Below are 24,168 nucleotides of genomic sequence, written 5' to 3'. Positions count from 1 at the left end.
GACTCCCTCAATCCTTGTCCCATCCCTTGCAGGGCCGTGGGTACCACAGCCTTTAGCATCACCTGGGTGGGTGACAGTCACTGCCACAGCATCAGCTCAGTCACCCCCCAGGCAGGCACTGGACCCCTCCTAAATCCCAGATCCGCTTCCCATCACCTGTCTCATGCTGCCCAGAGGCAGCTGCTTCCTGGGGACAGAATTCAGTTGTCTGGTTCAAAGCAGAGGGAAAGTTTCTGTGCTGGCAGATCTGGGGCAGGGTTTTCAGAGTGCCTGGATTTTCTCCTGCTCTGTGTGAAGTGAGGCACATCCAAGGATGCAGCCCCTGCCTTTCATCCTCCTCACCGCAGGCGTTGGGAGCCGCTCGCCTCGGGAGTGACTCTGGCTTGCTAAATGCAGGAGCATTTTAAAACATAGATATAGAAATAATTGTCTAAATGCAACAAAACTGTGGGGTTTGGGGCATCCCTCACCCCTCAGTCTGCTGGGATGAGGTGGGTGCTCTGATGGGATGAGGTGGTGCTGGGATGGGATAAGATGGTGCTGAGAGGGAATGAGGTGGGTGCTGGGATGGAATGAGGTGGGTGCTGGGATGGAATGAGGTGGGTGCTGGGATGGGATGAGATGGATGCTGGGATGGGATGAGATGGATGCTAGGATGAGTTGGATGGGTGCTGTGGTGAGATTAGTTGGGTCCTGTGATGGGGAGAGACGGTGTCGTGATGGGGTGAGATGGTGCTGTGACGGGATGAGATGGTGTCGTGATGGGATGAGGTGGATGCCGTGGTGGAATGAGATGAGTGATGGGATGGGATGAGGTAGGAGCTGTTGGGTGCAGAGGGTGAGTGATAAGATGGGCGCTGTGATGGCATGAGGTGGGCGATGTGATGGAAGGAGGTGGGTGCTGTGGTGAGATGGGTGCTCTGATGGGATGAGGTGGATTCTCTGATGGGATGAAGTGGTGCTGGGATGGGATGAGTTGATGATTTGGGTGCAGAGGGATCAGAAACGCTCAGGTTTGCATTTCCCACCATCCCCTCTGCAGAGCTGCCACACTGTTCCTTCCCATCCACTCTCCTCTGAGGGCTGTGAGGTCCTTTTGTCCCCATGTCAGCACATCCTGGGTTATCTGAGGACACGGGGTGCAGGGAGCAGCAGGTTTGATGACAGCAGGGACATGCATGGAAAAGCTGTGGTGCAAACAGTTGGAAAATGATAACTAGCAGTGATGCCATTGCCAGGAGGGGGAAAAAAAGACTGTAAATTCATTTTGTTTTGATATTCAAATACTCCTTTCCGTGTATGTGCTAATGGGTACACTGGTGTTATGGCATTATTAGAACAAAATATTCAGATGATTCCTAACAGAATTTGTGTTTCACAAGCTACATGGAAATGTTGGCTTGGAAACAGGAGCAGTGTCAGGAGACTGTTTCTCCCAGGGGGTAATAATTGGCCCAGGCAGCTCTGCAGGGCTGGAGTTTGGAGTGTGGGATCCAGATAACTTCTCTCAGGCAGGGCTCCAGAAATCCCTGACAGACAAAATCCCCCTCCCCAGCATGGAAGGAACTCCATGAATAAAGACTAAGAGGAGCCTCCAGCCCCTCCTGCCCTTAATCCCTCTTCCCCACCTGCTTCCCAGCTCTGTGGAATGTGCAAGTCTGTTTGGAAAGGACAGCTCTGCACATGGCATGGCTGAGCCTGGCTCAGCATTCCCACAGCTCTGCTCTCGGCACTGCCGGCTCCACGCCGGGATTCCTTGGCTGAGACCAGCTCGGGGCTCTTAGCTCTGCATTCCCACCGAAATGAGCAGCAAATCAATGCAGGCCTAATAAAAGATGATTGGGAATTGCTAATAGGAGCTTGGGAGGGCAGCCCTGCCTCACAGAGCCAAGATGAGTATGGATTTTCTCAAGCCAGGGACTGTAAATGCTTTTGAATTCCCCAGGGAGCCCCAGATGCTCACCCTCTCCCTTCACCCTCATCGTTCTCCTGCAGCCTTAAAAAAGAGCTTGGTAAAGGCAATTAGTCAGGTTAATTACCTGGTTGTGGCAGGGAGGGCTCAGCCTCTTCCTGCTGGGTGGGCAGGAGTGAGCTGGGACCGGATTCTGGGAGCAAGGAGGCCCTCGGTGTAGGCCAAGGTTAGATGGGATATTACAAGGAAATTCCTTATTGTGAGGGTGGGCAGGCCCTGGCACAGGTTGCCCAGAGAAACTGTGGCTGCCCCATCCCCAGAAGTGTCCAAGGCCAGGTTGGATGTGGCTTGGTGGAAAGTGTCCCTGCCCATGGCAGGGGAGTGGAACAAGATGATCCTTATGATCCCTTCCAACACAAGCCAGTCTGTGCTTCTATGATAAGATCATCTGTGCTGCTCCTGCCCTGGACAGAGTTTGGTCCCCATCCCACAGCATGTGTGGAGGGGCAGGAAGGGATAAATGAGGTCAGGGAATGGGAGCACAGTCTGGGAAGACTCTCACTGCCTTGGTGCTGCACTTCAGTTCTGCCTCCTGATGCTCACTCCAGACTTGCCTTATTTATAAACTCACATCTCCCCCACTCTTCTCCCTCGAGCAGCCACGGGCCCAGCACCCCATCACTGACAGATCACCGTCGATAAACACACTCCTCTGCTCTGCATTCAACAGCCAAACCCCTCCTGCCCTTCATGTTGGTGCTGCTGGGGGATGATGAATGAAATCCAAGTCGCTTTGATTCATACGAGTTGTGTTCACCTTGCAGAACAGGCTGTCACCAAAAATAATAAACCTCCTTGTTTTAATGCCCGGAGAGGCTGTTGGACCAGCAGCAGGATGGGTTTAGATCCTCTTCCAAGGAAAAGGATGCTTTTGAGAAAGATGGATTGCAAGCCACGGGATGGCTGCACAATTGGTAAATAATAATTAGAGCCGTGTCTGGAGGCTGCGTGGGGAGCAGGGACCTGTCAGGCTCCGTGTGGCACTGATGCTCTGGACAGGGCAGTTCCTGACCCAGGAGGTCTAAATGATGTTGCCAAGAGCAGGGGGTTGGCAGCGAGAGGTGAAGTGACCTGTCCCTTGTCACCCAGGAGGAAAAGTGGCACAGCCCTGGGTGCTGTGGCTTTCTGGTGCCTGCAAGGATGGTGACCAAAGGGACTTTACCCAGGAGAGGAAAAGCCCTGCTGGGCAAGTGTTTGTCCCTTGATTTATATAGTTCATCACTTGAATTTCTGTCTCAGCACAGCCTTTCCTTGGGTTCATGCCAGCTTCCAGGAGGTTTTCCCTTTGGATAAAAGCTCCAGCACAGTATCCAGCGAGGCTGTATCCTCATCTCTCTCTCCTTTTTGGGCAGCAAATCAGTTCATGATGCCTGTCTCTGTCTGTCTCTACCCCCTCTGTGGCCTCTTGGTCCTTCTCTCTTGGGATGCTCTGCCATCTCCTGCCTCGGGATGTGATTCCCAGAGCCCCATTCTCATCCATGTCCGTGGCATTGAGGCAAAAAAGTATTAATGGGGGGAAAAGTTAACCACGTTTATTGAACTGCAAAAAAGGTTGTTTTTATATCCCTTTATTGGAATATAAAGACAGCTTTTATAACCTTTTAAAGGGGCATAAAAGCAGCTTAGAGACTAGAAAGCTCTCTCCAGAGGAAGGCAGGGAAAGGGAAGGGAGTGGGAAGAACATTTGCCATGTTCTGAGGTTGGAAGTAGCCAGGGCAGTAGATGGGGCTGCTGGGACCCCAGGTTTGTGGTGTCATCTCTCTCAAGGAGTTTGGAGCCCTTGCTGCTGTTAACAGCCCTGGCTTTGGGCTCTGACACGTGTTTCTCCTCTCCATAACTGCAAGTGAGTTTCTCAGAGCCCTCCCAGGAGGGGCAAGTGTTGGACTTAATGAGCAACCTCTTTTATTTCATTTTACTCTCTGGTCTTCTGTGAATAAATACTGCTTTGGCTCCGTTCCTCCTGGAATGAGGGAGGAGGGAGGATGGAAAGGTCTGGCTTTGAGGCTGGAGGGAAAGTTTGCTCTGTAACTGCTCCAGCCTCTCCTGTGACACCCAACCTCTCTGATGGGACTGTGGGACCCCGGGGTGGACCAGCTCCCAACCTCAGAGGCCCAGGGAGTATTGGTTAATTTGGGATCTGGAGCTGGCACACTCATGGATAGGGTATCCTCATCCCTGCAGCATTTTGGGGCAAGCACAAGGGTGTGCTGCAATCCCCCATGGCACGAGATTCGCTGCATCCTTCCCCATTCCAACCGGCTGCTGGTTGGGATGTGGATAGAAGCAACACCTTGAAATCCAGGAGGAATCTCCTTCCACCTTTTCCATTGCTCCTGGACAGTGTTCTGAAAGCATTTGACGGTGCAGGTTGTTAAAGTCCAACCACCTCCTGCTGGCCCCCTCCTTCCAGAACGGAGCTGGATATCCTCCATCCAGCAGGGGAGATGTGGCTTTTTCCTTCCCTCCTTCCCACAGCGGTCGCTCTGACGCGACATTAAAAGAGGAGAGTGACCTTTCCACCAGTCTCCAGCTCTGAGGAGGGGAGAGCTGAGCCCTTGTGTGCAGCAAGGCACAGCTGGAATGTGGATAGGTCACGAGGCTGGCTCATCCCCACGCCATCTCCCAAAGAATCAGCTTCCCGAGGTAACGTTGTGGGGCTGGAAAGAGGATGAGAGAAGGAGCAGCTGCTTCTAATTTCTCTTCATGGGGAGGGAGGCGATGCTGAGAGCACCCCGCATTCTCAGCACATATTTTTCATCATTATAGGCAGAAATGCCAGAGTGGTGACAGATATTAATGCAGTTCACACCGGGAGAAAATCTTCTTTCCATCAGACTCCATGTGCAGCAAGAGGGCAGTGCCATTTGCAGCCCTAGGGAGGATGTGTTTGAAAGGTGATGTGTTTTTTACCTGGGAAGTTTTATTCCAAGACAAAGTTCTGTTTGGAGCAAGGGCACCTGAAACCATCCCAGTGAGGGTCATTGGATCACTCCATGCCCACCACAGACCTGGATGAAAGTGCCTGTGCAGCAGTGCTGGGAATTAATCTAGATTTTGGTGTAACTCACAGTCCCCTCCCCTGGCTCTGCCATGACTTCATGTCACCACAGGGGTGTCATTGCCTCGTGTGCCATTTTTGGTGGCCTGGCCTCCCATCCTGCCCCAACCCACGATGATTCTGTGAGATTTTCAGCCTCATCCCACAGAAAACTGCACCTCCTTGCACCCCTCATCCTCCTTTTATTTGCTTATCCCACTAAATATTCATCAGTAACATTTAAGACAAAGGAAAGAGATAATTACAAGGGGAGAGTTTTTTTGCAGTATTAAAGGTTAACAGAATTCTTGGCATTTGTGCCTTGTCGATCTCCATGTAATTATGCTCATTTCCCAGAATTCAGAGGCGACTGCGCCTGTTAACGCTCCAAGATGGTACCCCGGGAATTAAATTTATGAGATCATTCCTCAAAATCTCCACATTCAAACCAAGCATCTTGCTTAATGGCATGACTATTATTAATATTATTCTTGGAATGCAGAGAGCCGTGAGGGTCAGAAGACCAGTGACAAAACTCAAATTGATCCAGGCAGACAGCGGAGAGCCTGGATTTTTTTTTTTCCTCGAGCAATTTTGTGACTTCAGAGAATCAGGTTGGCAAAACAATGAGTGCTGCAAAGGTGCTGTTTGAGGTGAAAAAGCTCCTTTTTGGCTGCGGCTGGTGGGGAGTCAGAAAGGAAAGATTGGATTTCACCCCCTGGTTTTGAGAGGTATAAACTGAACTATCTGCACCTCTCTGGGTGCCTGTTTTGTGGGGACTGAGCAGCTTTCTGGTAGTGAAAGGTTCGTTCCGGTGGGTGGAGTGGGGTGGATGTGATGGTGGGCCAGGAACATTTATCTTTTTATTTCTCCTTGCAGTTTGGGTTGTGTGTGTGATATTCAGATGACCTGGAGAAGGCTTGGGACCATCTCAGAAGGCACAACAATTCTTGGAGCTGCTTCTCCAAAGGGTTATCCAGGGCAGAGCCTCAGTGGGGTAGAGTCTTGTGTTTTCACATTTGAGGGAGCTGTGCTGGAGCTCCCAATTATCCATGGTGAGACCTGAGCAGTGTCTGGCTTTGCTTTTCAGCCTATTCAGCTCTTTAAAGCCTTTTCACTTCCTGCTGGATTGAATTGTAGATCTCTGGGCTAATGTCACACTTCTATAAAGTGCTGTTAGATGGTTAATGACATGGTTTAATCCCACGTCATCAGCTGTCCCTGGCACCTGATCCGTGCTGATCAAACTCTGCTGTGGGTGCAGAGAGAGTGTATAGGGTATTTTTTTGCATGTTAATACAGTGCCATAACCTCCCAACAAAGCCCCAAGAAAGAGATTTATGTAAAACCAATATTGATTTGTATCAAGGATCAATCCCAGTTCATAATTCTCACTGTGCCAGCGTTGCCTGGTAGCTCCTCCATCATTTTTTAACCCTCTGCATAGATGTTTGTTGGATGCACAGAGGTGTTGATTCTTAAACTGTGTTGTCTGGGCTGTTGTAAAAGGCCCAGACCCTGAGGACTGTGGGAGAAAGGAGTAATCCCAAGGGAAAAGCCAGGCCTTGAGGGCTGCTGTGAATCCTCCTGATATTATGTCCAAGCTGCAGCCCTGCCTGGTCCATCTGGAATGTACAAAGGATCACAGGATGGTTTGGGTTAGGAGGGACCTCAAAGTTCATCTTGTTCTACTCCCTGTCATGGGCAGGGACACCTTTCACCAGCCCAGGTTGCTCCAAGCCCTATCCAGGATGTTCAGCATCCTTGAGGGTGTTGCTGCATGTCTCTATTTTAGGGCTGGCAATGCCCTATGGGGTGTTTTGCCTTTCCTTGTCCTCTGGTGGTGCATTCTCAGCTACCTATTGAGATGTTGCAGGGAGGTTAATCCTCTGCTGTGTTTGCAATACCAGTTTGGGACAGATTTGCAACCTTTTTCAGGGCTCCTGGTTCTGCAGCCCCTTGGCAGCTCAGCCAGGGGCGCCCTGGAATGAGTTAACTCATGCTTGAAAATTCCAAAGTCCCTGAGCACGATGAGAGCAAGCGACAAACCCAAGCCCAGCAGTTTTTTAAAGGGCAAACAAAATGTTCCTTTTTTACTGCGAGGCTCTTGGTGCAAAGTGCAGGCAGAGCAGGGCAGCAGATCCCAGCGTGGCTGTAGGGGAAGGCTCCCAAAAGCACATTTTATTGAAATTTAATAGGATGGTTACTGCAAGTTTATCTAAACTGCAGTTAAATATTAACAGCATCTCTAGCAGGGATTAATGGGGTCTCCTGCACTGTTTTTAAACACTGTGAAGTGCCGGGAGTCACTGCTGGGATTGAGGGCTGAGCACCCCTGAGGATGCCGCTTGCATTCCAAAAACTGCCCTAGAAACAGCCCTGAACAGGCAATTTCTCCAGCTCGGAGCAGGAAATGCCTTTGGGGCGAGAAGGGCTCAAAATGGCTCCAGCCAAGTAAGGCTCTTAATCATTGTTTCTTAATTGGGGCCACCGTTAACGAGAGGATAAATGAGTCAGTGAGCGGAGCTGGAACCCACGTCCTTTGCAGCTTTGAATGGTTGTACACATGGAGGGCTCAGTTATTTAGGAAAAGCTCCCTCGGACTCGTGTGTCATTCACCTGACTAATGCCAAGAAAATTAAGCACTTTTTGTGCAACTTGGAGCTTATTGGAGAATAATGTGGGTCTGCAATAGCACGGCTGGGGTTATAAAATCATGTTTTCATTTGGAAGGAACGAGGATGTCTCGAGCATAAATTATGTTTCTGATCATATTTGGCCATTTCAGATTAAAAATAAATTTCCACTTTGGGGTTATAGATTGCCATCTATCAGCTTCCTGAAAAGGGAAAAAAAGGAATTAAAAGAGGAATCTGGCTGTAGAAATTGCCTTGCTGTGACCTACTTACTGGAAGGAGGTTTTTTTGTTCTCCAGGAATGAAATCTGTTGGTGTGGGGAGGTGGAGGATTGTATGGATATAGGTTTGAAGGGAGGGATATGAATGGGAGGATCTTTGACTTAACTTGCAAACAAGTGAAATAGATGGCAGAATTGTGTTAGCTATTTCTGAGAAAACAGAAAAAAGTGCAGCATCAAATGACAGAAGAACTTTAACTGCAAATTTGCACCTGGGTATTGGCCTTTGGGGCCACTCAGATCTGTAGATTAGTTGCTTAAGGCTTGGGTTTGCAGAAAAACGTCTGAGACTGGGGCAGTGTTTGCTGAAGGGTCCTTGCAGCAAGCCAAAATCCATAGTTCTTCCTTGTGGGGCACTTTTGGGACTGACCTGCTCTCTGCTCTGCCTGCAAGCCTCCCCCTCCCCGAAATGCTCCTTTGGGAAGCAAACCCTGCTAACCCCTTCTCCATTCATGCTTTTAACATCATCCCTGCCACCACCCGAGGGGAAAATCCTTCCCTCGGCTCCATCCTCGCCGCTGCATCCCTTCCCATCCATCCATCCAGCCAGCCAGCCAGCCAGCCAGCCCTTGCTGCTCTGCTGCCCTGTTTGTGGTCTCTGCCAGGAGAGGGGGGTCTTTAGCCTTGCTGGGAAGGAGGAGGTTGAGGAGACGGATACGGAGATAAATATACACCTCGAGTGCCTGTGCTCGTTCTGTCCGTCTCCTGCCTGTTGCTAGCAGTGAAAAAAAAAAAAAAAAGAGAGAGACTTTTACCTAAGTAGGAAGAAAGGGAAGGAGCTGAAAGTGAGAGGCTGTTTGGTGCTCAGATGGGCTCAGCCCGTGTGCGGCAAACTCTGCTGCTGCTGTGGTCAAAACCCAGCGAAGGAAAAAAGACTCTCTCATCCCCAGAGGAGGCTACAAAGCTCTCTTTCTCTCGCTGCTGAACCTTCACAGCTGGACTCAGTTGCTGGCTCCTCTGCTGCTGGAGCAACTGAATTATTTAAAGGAACCTTGATTTGGTTTTCTCTTTGCTGTTTTCCCGCGTTGTGTTTATTGTCTATAGATATTTTTATAGTCCGAAGCAATTACAGCTGTCAGGAAAGAGACGAGCTGTGACAGGCTGATTTATATGTACATTGTATGTATGCAAGAGAGGGAGGGAGGCAAGGGATTCTGCTGGGCTTTAGTATGCAGGAGCATATTGGATGTAAATTCCTTGGGATCTTCAAACAATGCTGCTGATGATCTAACAGTGGGCCAAATTCAGCCCTGGCAAAGGCTGAAACAGCTCAGCAGGTCACATTCTGCCCCAACCTCACTCGTTTTTAGTGCAGGGAGGTGTTTTTTCTCATGATTTAAGATGTTCCTGACGATCCAGGCCTGAATTCTGTGTTAAAAGGTTAACTGGCTGTGGTTATTGGAATCCCTCTGGTTTTGCTGACACAGGAGATGGTCTCTGCCCATCCAAAGGAACAGCCTCACAAAGAGCAAGTTCTTGTGTGATGGTCCTGTAGGTATCACAGCAGGGTCCTGATCCTTCCAGAGGTCTGGGATGCTGCAGCAACCAGCAGGAGAGGTGTGTTGTATTCTTTGCTGACTTGTACACCCTGGTGCAATCCCACAACCCTGCACAAAGACTTCCACCCTGCCTCTGCTGGTCTCTCTTTATACAGTGAGGTTTCAGAGACCCCTCCTGTGTAATTTGTGGCCCTGAAGGATCTGCTGAATGCAGCGTTCACCCTTCCCCTGCCAGATCAGCCGGTGGAGTTCATTGCAGGGATTAAAGTCCTGCCAAGTGCTGGGGAAAGCTGCTGTTTCCTCTGGGAAAACACAGGACTCGAGGCAGCACGTCCCACCAGCGCTAAATTCAAGGAGCAGAGAACCTCTAGACAAGGAAAAAGTAGAGACTTGCAGAGCAATCCCCTTCTCGTATGACCCGTCAGCACGCACAATAGTAATAAAGCTTTATTTGATGGAGTGTTTCCTCTGCCCGGCACAGCTCATAATGTTTTAGAGATTAAATAGCACAGTTAGTGAATTAAGCAGTAGTTTACAGGGGATTCGGAGACTCCAGGGATTAGTAACAGGCTATGGATCCTTTCACATCTAGGTCACCGGTTTGAATCCAGCTCAGGTTGGCAGCGAACTCAAAAACGACAAAAACCCCCACACTGGTATCGTGTAAAAGCTGCCGAGCACTTGGTGGGGAATGGAGGGAGGATTTTTGGATAAGGCAAAGCAGGGAAGTCACTGGGGACAGCAAGTGGGAGAGGCCTTTTGTCCCCCAGGGCTGGGCTGCTGCAGCTGAGGGTGTTTGAGGGGTGCAGCTGCCCAAAACCTGCGATTTGATTGCTGGCTTCAGGACTCTCTGCTCTGAGGATGCTCCCCAGCACCTTTTCCCCAGCACGGAACTGTGCCTGGAAATATTAATGTGTTTAGCCACTAGTGGAGAGAAGGAGGAATTACTCGGCATAAGCAAATGTGATATTTGTTAAATTATGAGCTGATAAAAAGTACACGGGGACCGTGCTTGCAGCTGGGGAGGAATTTGCCACTTAAGCTCACGCTGTGCTCAGGAGGTGCAGGGGACCAGCAGGACACGCACCTGCCTCTCATCATCATCACCTGGGCTGGGGGGAAGGGGGGATATTATCCCGTGCCTCAGTTTCCCCTCCTGCACAGCGGCGCTGCCGCCTGGGATGGGAAAGGCGCAGAGGTGGTCGAGGGCAAATAGGAAAGCACTGCGGGGTGCAGGTAAGCGCGGGAGCAGCCAGGGGGAAAGAAGGGGGTCTTGAAATCCCCCTGCCAAGAGCGTGGCGCGCCGGGGGTTAATGTGTGTCCTCGGCGCGCATCCCGCCCCGCTGCCTCCCGCCCGCCCGTGTGCGGGGCTCGGGGCGTGCGGGAGCCGAGGCGCCGGGCAGCGCTGGAGCCGCTGCCATGACAACCCCGGGGATGCTGCCGGCCGGGGCCGGGGTGCTGCCGCCGCCCCGCGCCCCTCCCGCCCGCCGCTGAGCCCAGTCAGGGGCTCCGGCAGCCTGACAGACCCGCGTTCTGCATCCCGCCGTCCTCCCATCCCCAGCCTGCATCCTGCATCCCGCCTGGATCAGCCCTTCGACAGCGGGGCGAGAGGAGAGGAGCTGCAGGGCATCCCGGAGGCTTTTGCCCGCTGTGCCTTCTTGCGCCTGGACACCTTTGCTAGCTCGCCTCGGGGGTGGTTTTTTTGGTTTTGACTGGTTTTTGGACTGCCTCGGGACAAGCGTGCGGGAGTGGGGTACAGCCAGGCCCCCCCGGCGCCTCCTCGCCCAAGTGAGCCTCGGACTGTTGCCCGAAGAGCCGGCTCGCCCAGCACCTTTGCCACTTCTCCTCCTCCTCTTCCTCCTCCTCCCCTCGGCCCTCCCGTCCTCCTCCCTCGCCCGAGGACAGCGGGACTCCCTCCGATGCCGCTCGGCAGGCTCAGCGCTCGCAGCCAGCCTTGCCGGGGGCTCTCCTGATCTCCGTGGAGCTCCGCAGCGCTCGCCCCGGTGGTTTTGCTCCCCCCCATCCCTCCTCTCCACCCGCCCCTTTCCCCTTTTCGCCTTGTCGGGTGTGTTTTTTGCCTGTTGGAAAAGTCCCCGCTGCCCAGGATGGGGGTCGGTGGGTGCTTAGCCCTGCCCTGGAGGTGCCTGGTCGTCCTCTGTCTCAGGCTGCTCTTCCTTGTGCCCGCAGGAGTGCCCGTGCGCAGCGGAGATGCCACCTTCCCCAAAGCCATGGACAACGTGACAGTGCGGCAAGGGGAGAGCGCCACGCTCAGGTAGGAGCAGCTGGACGGGGGGCTTTGGGGGGTTTTGGGGGGGTCTTGGTCGCATGGTGGCTTTGGGAACGTGACTCAGTTTCCCCACGGGGGATGCGCCGTGTCGGTTGGAGGTACAAGACGGCAGCGAGCCCAGAGATTGGAGTGCCAGCGCACTGGGCTTGGGCTCAGCCCCCACAGTTCTCTCCGGAAAAGTTACTGGGGGGTGAAAAACAGGAGAGTGTGATTCCCTTTTGGTCCCCTGCCCCACAGCGGTGCGAGGCAGGGGCGCAATTCCTGCTGTCGGTATCGTGGCTCGGGCACTTTGGCCGCGTTCGGTGCGGATAAATCCTGCTCTGCTCTAGGGGTGCAGCACCGAGAGAATCTTCATGCGTGTCAGACCACCCCAGCCTGGGGAAAGAGGGAGTTGTTGACCCCCGGTGTGGTTTTGTTCCTTTTCCTCATGTTCAGACCAGCTGGGACAGCGAAACGCAGGATGGGGCAGGTGGATGCTCCACTCCTTAAACATCCCCTTGCTCCAGAGGCAGAGGTTGATGCTCCCTGCCAGCCTTAACTCCCTGGGGAGGGGGATTTCGGGCTGGGCGTTGCACCGGGTTCTGTCACCTGCAGCAGCAACCTGGGGGATGCAGGGACTGCCAAGGAATCTGTGATTTTGACCAGCGTAACTTCTGGGACATCTTATGCCCAGACACTCGTCCCCGTCCTCGCAGCAGATGGGCGCAGTCATCCCAGAGGATGTGTGATAGGGACATTAAAAATCAAAAGGCAGGTTTTAATTGCAGCGCTGGGAAGCGGCGCTTGCAACTCCGGCGTGCTCAGGAGCGACTTCCCTTCTCCGGGGCGTTGCATGGGTGACACCAACATCTGCGGGGCCAGCTGGGTGGGTGCGGTGGCACCGCACTCCTGCTTTACGCCAGCCTGTGGAGCAGGGCCAAGCCAGGGCAGGGGAACAGCCTCCGGGGGTATTTCAGCAGGAATTTTCCTGCAACTCAGTTGTTTGCAGCCAGTTCTCTCGTCCCCCCCGCAGCCCTTGCGTGCTCCCAGGAGGGAGGGAGCTGTGTTGTGGCCATTGCTCTGGATCTGCCTTGCGTCATGGCACGACTGGGCAAAGAGGCTGGAAATTGGGTGGTCGAGGGTGAAGGAGGGAGTGTCTCGCTTAGGAATTTGCCTCACTGAGCTCAGCTAAAAAAAGTGGTGGCCCCTTTTCTTTCCTGAATCACTTCATTCTCCCAAGTGCTGAAAATCCTACAGATGCTGCCATGGGGGTGCCAGAGGGGGAGGGGGTTGGGTTACTGAGGGTCTGGGAAGCAAAATGCGTAGTAGGGGGTGGCAGCAGCAGGGTGGGTGCTTGGCAAACTTACTGCAAGAGGCTCTGGTGGGGGTCTGCACAGGGCTTCAGGCACAGATTGAGGGTCTGGATCAAGGTCCTCTGCCCTGGCATTGAGTGGTCACCCAGTGTCAGTGGAGAACAAAGGGAAGCTGGGGTGAGTCAGCAGGAGGGATTCTTGCCTTCTGTCTGGGAGGTTTGGTGGGAAGGGGGACAAATCCTGTCCCTGGGAGGTGGCTCTGAGGAGGGAGGGCAGTGATGTGCCATCATCCCAGACCCACCATAGGCACATCCCAGTTGAGATGGGAAGACATTCTGGTGGCAGGGGATACCCATGTCCCTTGGCAGGTGCCTCATCCATACAAACCCCAGGAGACAGGACTGGGATACACAGACTGAGCTGATGCCCTTCCCACTGTGCAGATGATACTCCTGCTGTCCTGCCCTAGAGCAGGCATTGCTCTTGGAAATTAATGGCTTTCTGCTGCCACCAGCTCGGCACTGCTTTGGTGACAGAGAGGTGGAGGAGTGTGTTTTGCCTTGGAATTTTTGGGATGTTTTCCTGCTGGTTTGAGGTGGGAGCAGTCAGCCTGGCAGGCAGTGGGATGTTGCTGCATCCCCTGGTTGGTCCCAGTCATGCTGTGCTGTGGCAGGAGCTGGGAGAAGATAAGCATGTGAAAACCAGAGGAAATCAAGGAGGAATGAATCTTCCTGCCTGTTCCCCTCCCAGCCCAGCACACCCATCGATCTGTTGTGGAGGAGTTAACTTGTGCAGAATAGCAATGCTGCTACAAAGGCTTCAGCACACCCCAACGATGCTTCTGGCCACCTCCTGCCCAGCCCTGCATGGGTGGCAGTCAGGGAAGGAAAAAAAAATCAGGTGTAATCCAATCCTACTCATTTCCATGCAAGGTGGGAGGCTGGAGAGTTGCAGCCAAGAATTTGGAAGGAGAGAGATATTTCTAGAGGTCCCTTCTTGTTTTGTCACAGATGACAAAAGGGACAGCAACTGAAAACTCAGCAGCAGAAGTTGCTGTTCCTCTGAAGCACTTGGGAAGTCCTGGCCCACCTTTTTCCCAAGGGAAAGGGCTTGAGTGTTGGAAATAGGTTATTTTATGGGGGTGGCAGGTGCTGAGGAGCCCAAGCTGCTGTCAAGAAGTGGTGCCCTGCCAAGAACCTCTTTTCAGCTCTTTCCCTCCCAGCAGAGTGAATTCAGTGCTGGAAAAGAAGCTGGATTTAAGGCTGCAAGGACACTTCTCCTTTGAAAAGGGCACGGGCTTTGCTCCGTGCAATCCACTGCAGGGGATCAGTTTAGGACCAGAGTCACTGGAGACATTCAGATGTTTCCTTCTGTCTCATGATGTGTCTGCTGGAGGGTACAGACATGTCTTTGGTACCAGCACTTTAGATGACTGTATTAAATTCAAATCTGGGCTTAGATGTTGGGTTAAAACTACTATCTAGGATAAGAGGGGTAGGATTTGCTCCTGGGTGCAGCAAAATCGTTCAATAGGGGAAAAGTTTGAGGGTGTTGGGTCCAACAGCTCAGTGATTTTATTGATGGATGTGTTGGTACCTGATCTTGGGGTTACACCGAGGGCTCGTGTGCCTGTGAAGGTCAGAGCTGTCTGTCCTGCTCGATCTCACAAGGCCACACTGTGAGGATGAGGCTGATCTTCATCCCTTCCCACCATGTCCAGACAGCATCTGCCTGTCAATAACAAGCAGCTCATGCTGGATAAGACCCATTCTGAGCTTCCAACCAGTGCTTGAACTGAGTCCAGGCATTGCTGAGACCTTTGGAGCAGCTCTCTCGGCACTAAAACAAATGGCTTGATTATGATTTCCCTTTAATTGGCATCAGTCAGCGCTTTGCACGGCGAGGCTCTGACATTCCCATCAGCAGCACAGACACCCGTTGGTGCCCTCCTGAATTCATTGGGGTCCCCCAAATTCACTAGTCCCCCCGACTTCACTGGTGCCTCAGGCAGATGATGAACAGATCTGGCTGTAGGGTGGGGGCCACTTTCACAGGCTGCTCTGTCCATCTCTGGCTTTCTTGGCAGGGTGATGTGACGCCTTCATTTGTTCCCCCCTTTGATTCCAACACTAAAAGTCAAATCTGAGTTAAACATGAGTCAAAGCTTTTTTAACCCTGATGTTTCCCATGGTTTCCACTCAGGCTTTGAAAAGGGCTATGTGCTTCACCACTGAGCTCTGCCATGGTTTACCTAAGCCTGCTTTGCAAATTTATTTGGCCCCTGTTGTGAGCTTGAAATAATTTTGGAGAAATGATAACTTGGCTGCGAAACAAAACAAAATCAAGCGTGTTTGTTTGATGGGTGCAAACAGAAAGTGCTTGTTTGCTAAGCAGAAAAGAGTATTTTTCAGAGATGGGTCTGTTTTCTGTGACTCTTTGCTGCCCCATCTTTTCCCCTTTACTCACAGGAGTTTGCATTTTTTTGTGTTTTTATTGTGTAATATGAGAAATATGGATGGTCTCCAGGGGATGTGTGGTGTGTTCCAGCACACAGGCCCTGGGAGAGCTCCTGTGTCTCCCTCCATGCCGAGGCAATGCTGCTCCTGCCAGGGCTTGAGTGAGGGTGATTCTCTGCTGAGGTTTTGGGCAGTTGTCTTTGTGGTTTGCAGTCAATGAGAGCAGCAATCCTGCTGGGAGTCAGGGAAACCCACTCCAGGCTCTCTATTCCTGGGAAAGCCATGTTTGCCATCCCTGTAGCCTCAGAACTGAGTCATGAGGGGCTCACAGGGCGCTGTCCAGTGCAGGGCTGGGCTCCTGGAGTGAGTAAGAAAAGCCAGACAGGGCATAGGCTGTTCATAAAAGGGTCCAACCCTGATTGCTAAACCTCCTTTGGTGTCTGCACAGCTCTGTGTCCATTTATCTCCTGGCTCCCACTCCCACTTTAAGCTGCAATAACCCCACAAGGGAGTGTTGTTTGTCCACCCTGTCCCACCCACCAGCACCCCAGAGAACACTCCAAGTTTTGTATTCCCATCCCCTGCCCTCCCTGGCCAACTCCCCTATCCTTGCACAACCACCAAATTCCTTATTGCTGGATCAATGCCCAGATCCCTCCCCAGGGCTCACACCTGCTCCCAGGAAAAAGTCATCCCATTCCAATCGTCTCCCAGCCCAGTATCTGGTAGTTTTTATTCTGCTACAGTTATTTATTTCACACACTGAAACACCTGGTTGCTTCACTGCTCACTTCCCAATTCCCTGCCTGCTTCCCAAGTCCACACTGGGGGGATAGAGCTCAGGCTTGCAGGCTGCAGAGGCCAAGGTATAATACCTTTGCTTTCCTTGGTTCCTGAGTAGGGAAGGAATTCTGAGTGCTTGGGCTGGGCTGGGAGCAGCCCCCAGCAGTCCTGTGAGGATGGAGCTAAGCTGCTGGTTCATGTCTGACCAACCAAAGTTTATCCCCCTAACTCCTGCAGTATCCAGAACATTTACACTTCTCCTCCAAACCTCTACTTTTTGTCCTGAGGGTGAAGGAATAAATTCAGGGCTGTGCTGACTCCTCCTGTGTTAGGGTGGAGAAGGGGCAGAGCATGTTCTCCTGCACCTGTGCCTGCACGGTGCTGCTTCACCCCTGCCTCTCTCCTCTTCCCATTGTTGCTGGGTCTTCCTTTCCGGTCAGGGTTTTCCTCCCACACTCCTGGAATGCTGTGCAGGAAGGGCTGCAGGAGCCCCACGTGCGGCGCTCGCGGCGGTTTGTGGCTCACGAGACGGTTGCTTTGCTGGCGATGGCATGTTTTTGAAAGAGGAGTTTATTACTAAAGTGGCATGTCAGCAAATCTCTGCCACCTCTCTCCCATCTCGGAGATGGAATCAGCTTAAAGTGGGGGGAAAAAAATGTCATATGCATGGATTATTCCTTTTTTTTTTTTTTTATCCTGAGTGCAATTTCCATCTGAGATGAGACAAGCTCCTGATTGCTGTGCCAGAGGAGGGTTTCCCTTTATAGCTCTCTTGGTAGAGCTGCTGCCTCTGGTTCACTGGAGATGTCTGGGTTGGGGTCTCCTAAGGGACAAACATGCTTTTCTGGAGCTGTCACCTCCATCCTGTGTTGAGCACCTCCAGTCTATCAGCTCTGAGAAGGTTTAATTCAAACAGACTTTCATGCTGCTCCTCTGGGATGGGAAGGGATGAGGAGAAAGGGAGGTCAGCAGCCTCACAGGTGACAGCTGGCCAGTGGTGGTTTGCTGGGGTGGTGCTTCTGATGGTTCAGGCAGGGTTAGGAAATGGATGTTCACAGTTCTTAGCACTGTGTCGCCTCCTTGTGTGACGTTGGGTGCCCTCCCAGGTCCTATAAATGTCTTGATTCGTGCATGGCAATTGCAACACTTCCTTTCTCTGGCTCTGTGAGTCATCTGCTTGCGTTGCAATCTTTTTGTGGCAGAATGCATCCCTCTGGAAGGAAAATGCTTCGAGTGTCCACCCATGTCCTGCCCTTGCCTGGGGCTTGAAGAGGCTGCTGGGAGCTTTTTATCAGTTGAATGTGCCAGGGAATTGTCATTTCAGGGGTACGTGGTGTATGGTTGGGGTGCTGCATAGCCGCTTGGTGGGTGAACGGTTAGGTAGGAGCTGAAGCAAAATCAGGGGTATTGGGACCAGCAAAAGCAGTGCCACTGTGAGGCTGCTGAGAAGCTGCCTCAACATAACCATGAGCCAATCAAAGCACTTGTGGGTGCCAGTCCAAGGGACCTCCCGTCTGCTCCTTGGCCATCCTGATGTGCTGTCCCTGTTCCACCCTGGCAGAGTCCTTTGGGCCACTAGCACAGTGCTGCTGGCATTGCATGTCATGAACTGGCAGCTCCATGTGTGTGTTAACCAGAGCTGACCTGGGGATGTGGGTCATCTACTTACCCAAGTCATTGTCACTTCTGTTGGCTTCACTGGAGTTACTCCAATTTATGCTGTTGGAAAAATCCTTCTCTTAATCAAACAGAATTGTTTTTCATCTCCCCAGACTCACCAAATCCTGCCAGTCTGAGCTCAGACACCCTTATTTTCCTTCAGAAGGAAAGAGGAAAAAGTCAGGAAGGACCTAATCTACAACCACATCAGTGGGAGCCTGGACTAATAGAAATTGTAATGAGAATCCAGAGCCAAACAAACAGGCAAATGGGGAAAATGCAATCCCATCGATGCAATAGAGATTTATACCAGCAAAGGGGCTGATCCAGCCCTCATTAATGTCTCCACAAGTCTTTATCCCAACTGTAATGGACTGTGGATCAGGTTGGAAGGCAGCATTTCAGTGTTGTTGCAAAGTACAAACTGTGAACGGGTTGTGTGTGGAATAGCAATGTGGAATTCCTTCTCCTAAGGGTTTGCTCGTTGTTTCATGCGGCACTTTTGCAAAGCAAACGGGAAATACCTTCTGCTCTCCTTGGGTTTGGTTTTCCGAGGTGCAAAGCTGTGAAGGAGCCAAGTCTGAGGCTTGGGCTTGGCTGTCTGGGTGCTGCAGCGTCTGCTGAACCTCCAAGCGCGTCTTAATCATGTGTGTATTAAAAAATCATGGTTAAAATAAGGATTCTTCATCTGGTGGGGAGCAGTGTTGGCTGTCACCACCTCAGTCATGCTGGGAAACAGTCCTTAGTTTATATGCAAAGTGAGGAGGCAGATGGGTGGGTATGGAAAAGCTGAAGGCAGACTTGACTTTGCAGCTGGGTTTTCCCCTGGGAAAACCAGTGGCAGGGAGATGGAGAGGAGGTTTGGGAGCTGAGTCTGGCCTGGAGGTGGGGACACCTTTGGGGAGAGTGTTGGGTAGGAAAGGACACCAAGGGTCAAACAGGAGACGAGCGAGCCCAGCTCTGCATGTCAATGAGGACAGAGTAAATAAGGGATAAAACCACCTTCCAACAGGAGCAGCTGATGAAATATCACAGGGTTTTTTCCCAGAGATGGGAGATTTTGACCGGCTCTGTGCCTGCAACCATAAATGGCTCTGACACCTGTGTCTGTTTTATCAGACACATGCAGAGCCCCGGCCATGATCCAAACATTCATTACTTGGGATTTTTTGAGTCTTTTATTATTTTTTTTCGTGGTGGGATCATTATTTTCCCAGCTTCACATCCTCAGTTCAGCAAAACCAGCGTGGTTTTCAGCCTCGTGGTTTTTGCACATCTCTAAAAAGAAGCATGAGAGGAAACTGTTGAGAAAAGCAAATTCTCAAAGGTATGAAAGGAAAGCAGGGCAGCTCCAGGCTCAGAGCCACTTCCAAGTCTCAGGATACTTTGGGCCTACAGACAGGCACAGCAGTGACATTTGAAGGTATATTTGGGTTCTTACCCCTAAGTCTTCCAAATTCTGTGTAAGACTTTATTCCTTAAAAGAACCTTAAAAAATGAGGATAACCTTAATCATCTGGCATTCGTTTTCCTCTCTTAACGTCCAGTAGAAAGGTCTTGATGAGCTCAAAAGAAGGGTGACCTACGTGGAAATTCAAGAAAATGTTTTCCAAGTTCCTTTTCTTCTATTGCAATCCAGCAGGAGCTGGGAGAGCACCTTTTTCTACTTTTATTCAACAATTTCAGACTTCTATAATTTGTTACACACGAAAACACTTTTTTTTTTTATTTCAAACCCAGATATTTTTATCAAACAATCCATTTTTTACTTGTGTACCTTGACTGGAAAGGATTTGGCTTAGAATTCCTTTGGGAAAGGTGCAGGTTTGGGTTTGCATGGAAAAATAGTATTTCTTCCCTTTTATCTGAGTTCATGTGTTCAATGAAGCATCTTTTCAAATGTTACAGGAAGTTCCCTGACTAAGCTAAAGCAAGATTTTGGATTTAAAAGTGTCTTTTAGGAAATACTGAGATTTTGATTTCACTCAGTCTCAAAGGGAAGGATTTCTGGACACACACAGTTTCTCTTTAGCTGAAAATAAATCTTTCCCTGCTCACCTCTGAACTGCTTTACGTTTTGGGGTCAATTTTTCCATCATACCTCATCCCTCCTATTGCTTTCTACTACTTGAAGGAGCTGTTCTGCTTTGAATCAGACAAAGTTCATGCTGAATGATGTTTTCCACAGCCAAATTTCCAACTGGCACGTCGTGCCCCTGTTTGCTCAGCAAACTTGCACAGTGTGGGAGTCAGGGCAGAACGTGGCAGCACTGGAGGGAGCAGTTTGGAGGTGCCCTGATGGTGTGTGTGTGTAAGTGATGTGATTTAGTCCTTTGCAAACACGAGGAGACAAAGGTGTCTGTTGGCCTTGACTTGTGTACTTTTGGAATTAAAGCCTCTTCCCTCTCTTGTATTCCATGTCAGGGTAGGACATGGGGGTCGATTTCTTCTCCCAAGTTTAGGTTGGATATCAGGAAGAAATTCTTTGCAGAGAGAGTGCTCAGGCATTGGAATGGGCTGCCCAGAGAGGGGGTGGATTCTCCTACCCTGGACATCTTTAAGGTGAGACTGGAGAAGAGGAGGCTCAGAGGTGACCTCAGCACTGTCTGGAACTCCCTGAAGGGAAGTTGTGGCCAGGTGGGGGTTGGTCTCTTCTCCCAGGCACTCAGCAATAGGACAAGGGGGCACGATGGGCTCAAGCTCTGCCAGGGGAAATTGAAGTTGGAGAGCAGAAAGAAATTCTTTGCAGAGAGAGTGCTCAGGGATTGGAATGGGCTGCCCAGAGAGGGGGTGGATTCCCCATCCCTGGAGGTTTTTCAGCTGAGCTTGGCCGTGGCACTGAGTGCCATGGTCTGGTAAAGGGACTGGAGTTGGACCAAGGGTTGGACTTGATGATCTCGGAGGTCCTTTCCAATCCAACTGATTCTGTGATTCTACGATTCTAAGTAACAAGCATTAGGACAACAGGAAACAGCCTCAAGTTGGACCAGTGGAGGTTTCGGTTGGATACTGGGAAACATTTCTACACCAAAAAGGTTGTCAAGGCCTGGCTCAGGCTGCCCAGGGCAGTGGTGGATTCACCATCCCCGGAGGGATCTAAAAGTCATGTAGATGTGGGACTTGGGGACACCTTGGCAGTGCTGGGGGCATAGTTGGGCTTGATGACCTTGGAGGCCTTTTCCAACCTAAGCAGTTCTGTGGTCAGCAGGTCAAAATCCCTTCTTGGGTTGTTATTGCTTCGTCATGGAGTGGTTGGTCGAAGGAGATGCCTTCACTGGTGCGTGTCAGATGGGCTCCTAAATTTTTTTGTTGTCCTTGTCTCCCAGAAGGTGGCAGCTGCAATTTCCTCACTGGTTCCAAGCCAGCAGCGTGCAGACTGTTGACATTGTTTAGCAGACGTGGGGCCTTCACCTCAGACACCTCTGTGAGTCTGAAAACAGCACACCAGACATTTTTGGCCATCCTGGCGACCTCCCTCCATTCAAATGGCACTGCCCAAAGTCATCTAAACTACTGAAGTTGTTCAGTCAAGGGCTGAAGAGATCCCAGGGTGATAAAGATCCTCTTGGTCCTTCAAAAAAAAAGTCAGGGCTTGGTGACAGTGCATCCATCACCTGGAGAAACTTCACCCCTCCCCCTTGATGGGATTGACCCTCTGGGATCGCTGGGAAGTGCAGCATGACCCTGTGCAGGTTTGGTGGGAAGGGAAGGAGAGAAGGTGCAGGTGGTGCACAAGCCTTTGCCACCCAGAGTGGGAAGGGAGGCTGTGATCCTGCTGAGAGGCACCACGGGGCTGCAGGAGATGGGGAGATGTCAACTCTTCCTCTCAGCTTCCCTTCGCAGCGCCAACTGTCAGTAATTTAACTAACGTTTTGTAAATAAATGTGGCACTCGGACAGCTGTCACCGCGCCTGTTATAAACACTCCCTTTGTCACTAAGAGCTGGCAGCACTGCTCCCTTTCCCCTGCAAATGCAGCTCCCACTGCCAGTCAGCGCCCAAAGCCAGGGCTGTCAAGGAATCACATGCCGGGCGGTGGCCGTGAGACGGCGGCGTCGCGCAGGGGGCTCGGCGAGGCAGTGCCAGGGCCTGGTGTGAAGGCAGCTTTTGCTTCTCAACGCTAAATAAATGGCCTGAGCAGGGAGCAGGAAAAGCCATCTGAGTGTGGCCATAGGGCTGGTGGGTTCCCAGCCAGGAGCCCGGGCGGTCCAGCTGCAGTGCCGCTGGTGGCACTGGTTGCGCTGCCATCTCATCCCAGCTCCGTGGGAAGCACAGAGAGGATGGGCTGGGGAGCTCAGCCAGACCCAGCATTTGATGTGCCAAGGGAGCAATTTGGCACTGGCACTGTGAATGCTTTTCATTTTGAGCAACCTGGTGTAGTGGAAGATGTCTCTGCCCATGGCAGGGAGTGGAATGAGATGAGCTTTAAGGTCTCTTCCAACCCAATCCATTCTATGATTCTATAAAGAAAGGGCTCCTTGCTCATCAGGCTTTGGATTCAGTAAATTTAGCGTCTCTGGAACTGGTTGGATCTGAATGGTGAGATCTGCCATTTGAGAACTGCCCTCTGCCCATCAGCCTTGCTCAGCACAGTTGTCTCATTAGGAGCATATTCCACACCTTCACACAGTCTGGATGCTTCTCCTCCTAATGAACAGGACTGGCACAGGTTGCCCAGAGAGGCTGTGGCTGCTCTATCGCCCTGGAAGTGTTCCAGGCCAGGTTGGATGGGGCTTGGAGCAATCTGGTCTAGTGGAAGGTGTCCCTGCCTCTGGCAGTGGGGAGGAATGAGATCAGCTTTAAGGTCCCTTCCAACCCAAACCAGTCTGTGATTCCATGAACCCACTGGAGAAGGGATGCTGTTTCCTTTCTCCTTGCTGGAAACTCTTGATCCTATTCTGCTTTTCCCTCTCATCTTTCAGGGACCCCTGCAGCTCCAATTCCCCTTTCCCTGTTTTTTCTCTCCCAGTGATGGGTGGTTTAACTCCCAGCACCAGTAGCCTGGCCGTGCTGCAGCGGTGTGTGATGCAGGCACTGTGGAAATCAGCACATGACATCTCTCTCTCTCTAAGCTGCTGTAAAATTAGCTTCATCTCAAGTGGCAGAAAATGATCATATCCTCGCTTGAGGGCGATGGAGAATATTCCTGAGTCACTGCTAGTGATGAAACAGGCAGAAAATCCAGAGTGATCCACAGCTGCCCACTCAGTTCTAATCGCTGAGGCCATTTGCTGCTGCAGAGCCTCAAGACGCAGCTTCCTCCTCCTCTCCCTCCCTTTCATCCATCACTCCCCACAGTGGCTGGGGCTGCAGATCCCAGCAGGAGCAGAGCAATTTCCCATCCCTCTGGTGAGGCTGCAGGCTGTGAGCATCTCATCCTCCTTCCCTGTTCCCCTGAGAGGAGAGGAGTGGGGTCAAAACTTCCTTTTTTCTTCAAGGAACCAGAGGAAAGACGGAGTTTATCCTCCTCAGGTCTCCTCCTTCCACACTGTGATCCTGCAGCCTTGGGAAAAGCTTTTCTCTGGGCTCATTCTTCTCTCCACAAATTTTCCCTGCTGCCTCCAAAACAGCTGCTGTGCCCACAGAGATATTTCCTTTTTGTCTTTTTCCCTCATCAGCTTTAGTTCAAAGCCATCTCCCTGGATTTTTATGTCTTGGATAAAGCCACCCTCTTCCCTACAACTGCCAGCTCAGTGCTTGGGAAACCTCTTGCCAAATTTGCTGGTGACTAAGGCCAAGAAAACCCTCCAAACCAGGGATGATCAGAAGCAAAGTGCTGTAATCCTTCCCTTCCTTGCATATGCTCCCTGGTAGTGTGTTAATGCCAAGGACTCCTTGAAGGATGTTTCCTGCAAACCCTGCCCTGCCAGCTCCCCCAGATTCAGGTGGAAGCCCCCCACACTCAGGCCAGGTTGAAGGCACTGTGTAAAACCCTGGCAATGTTCCCATGAGTCCTTCAGCCTGGGAATCACATCCTTCTTGTGCTCTTCCATGTGGCTCAATCATCTGGTTCAGCAGCATTTAGAGGGAAGACAGTAGCAATCCTCCAGTTTATGCAGGTGTTTGAAGGAACACTCTTTTCTCCAGTCAGGGCTTGTCAGTATTTATCCCTTAACCTGGTTTTCAGATGTTCTCTATCCTGCAGATTTGCTGGGATATGCTATTCACACAAAACTCTCCTGGTGTCAGACTTTTCCTAGGATGGTTTCCTCTCTCCCACAGCCTGTGAGAGGAACAGGCAGCTCTGGCAGCACAACAGGGACAAAG

The 24,168-nt window shown here is 51.4% G+C and overlaps 1 protein-coding gene across 8 annotated transcripts in view; it reads left to right on the top strand.

The window, feature by feature from the left end:
- Positions 1-24,168, top strand: part of NTM (neurotrimin) — a 365,773-nt gene that overhangs the window by 215,082 nt on the left and 126,523 nt on the right. For 2 of the 8 annotated variants that reach the window (XM_071576242.1, XM_071576244.1), the window contains exon 2: positions 11,613-11,697. In XM_071576242.1, coding sequence (XP_071432343.1) covers positions 11,613-11,697 — 85 coding nt within the window. Of the gene's footprint in view, positions 1-4,538; positions 4,616-10,632; positions 10,662-10,799; positions 11,214-11,334; positions 11,698-24,168 lie in introns of those variants that run through there. The other 6 variants (XM_071576243.1, XM_071576240.1, XM_071576248.1 and 3 more) reach the window with 5 other exon arrangements.

Source organism: Pithys albifrons, chromosome 23 (assembly GCF_047495875.1).
Source record: "Pithys albifrons albifrons isolate INPA30051 chromosome 23, PitAlb_v1, whole genome shotgun sequence".
NCBI lineage: Eukaryota > Metazoa > Chordata > Aves > Passeriformes > Thamnophilidae > Pithys > Pithys albifrons.
The sequence above is the reverse complement of the archived record's forward strand: the minus strand, read 5'-3'. Positions and strand labels throughout refer to the sequence as shown.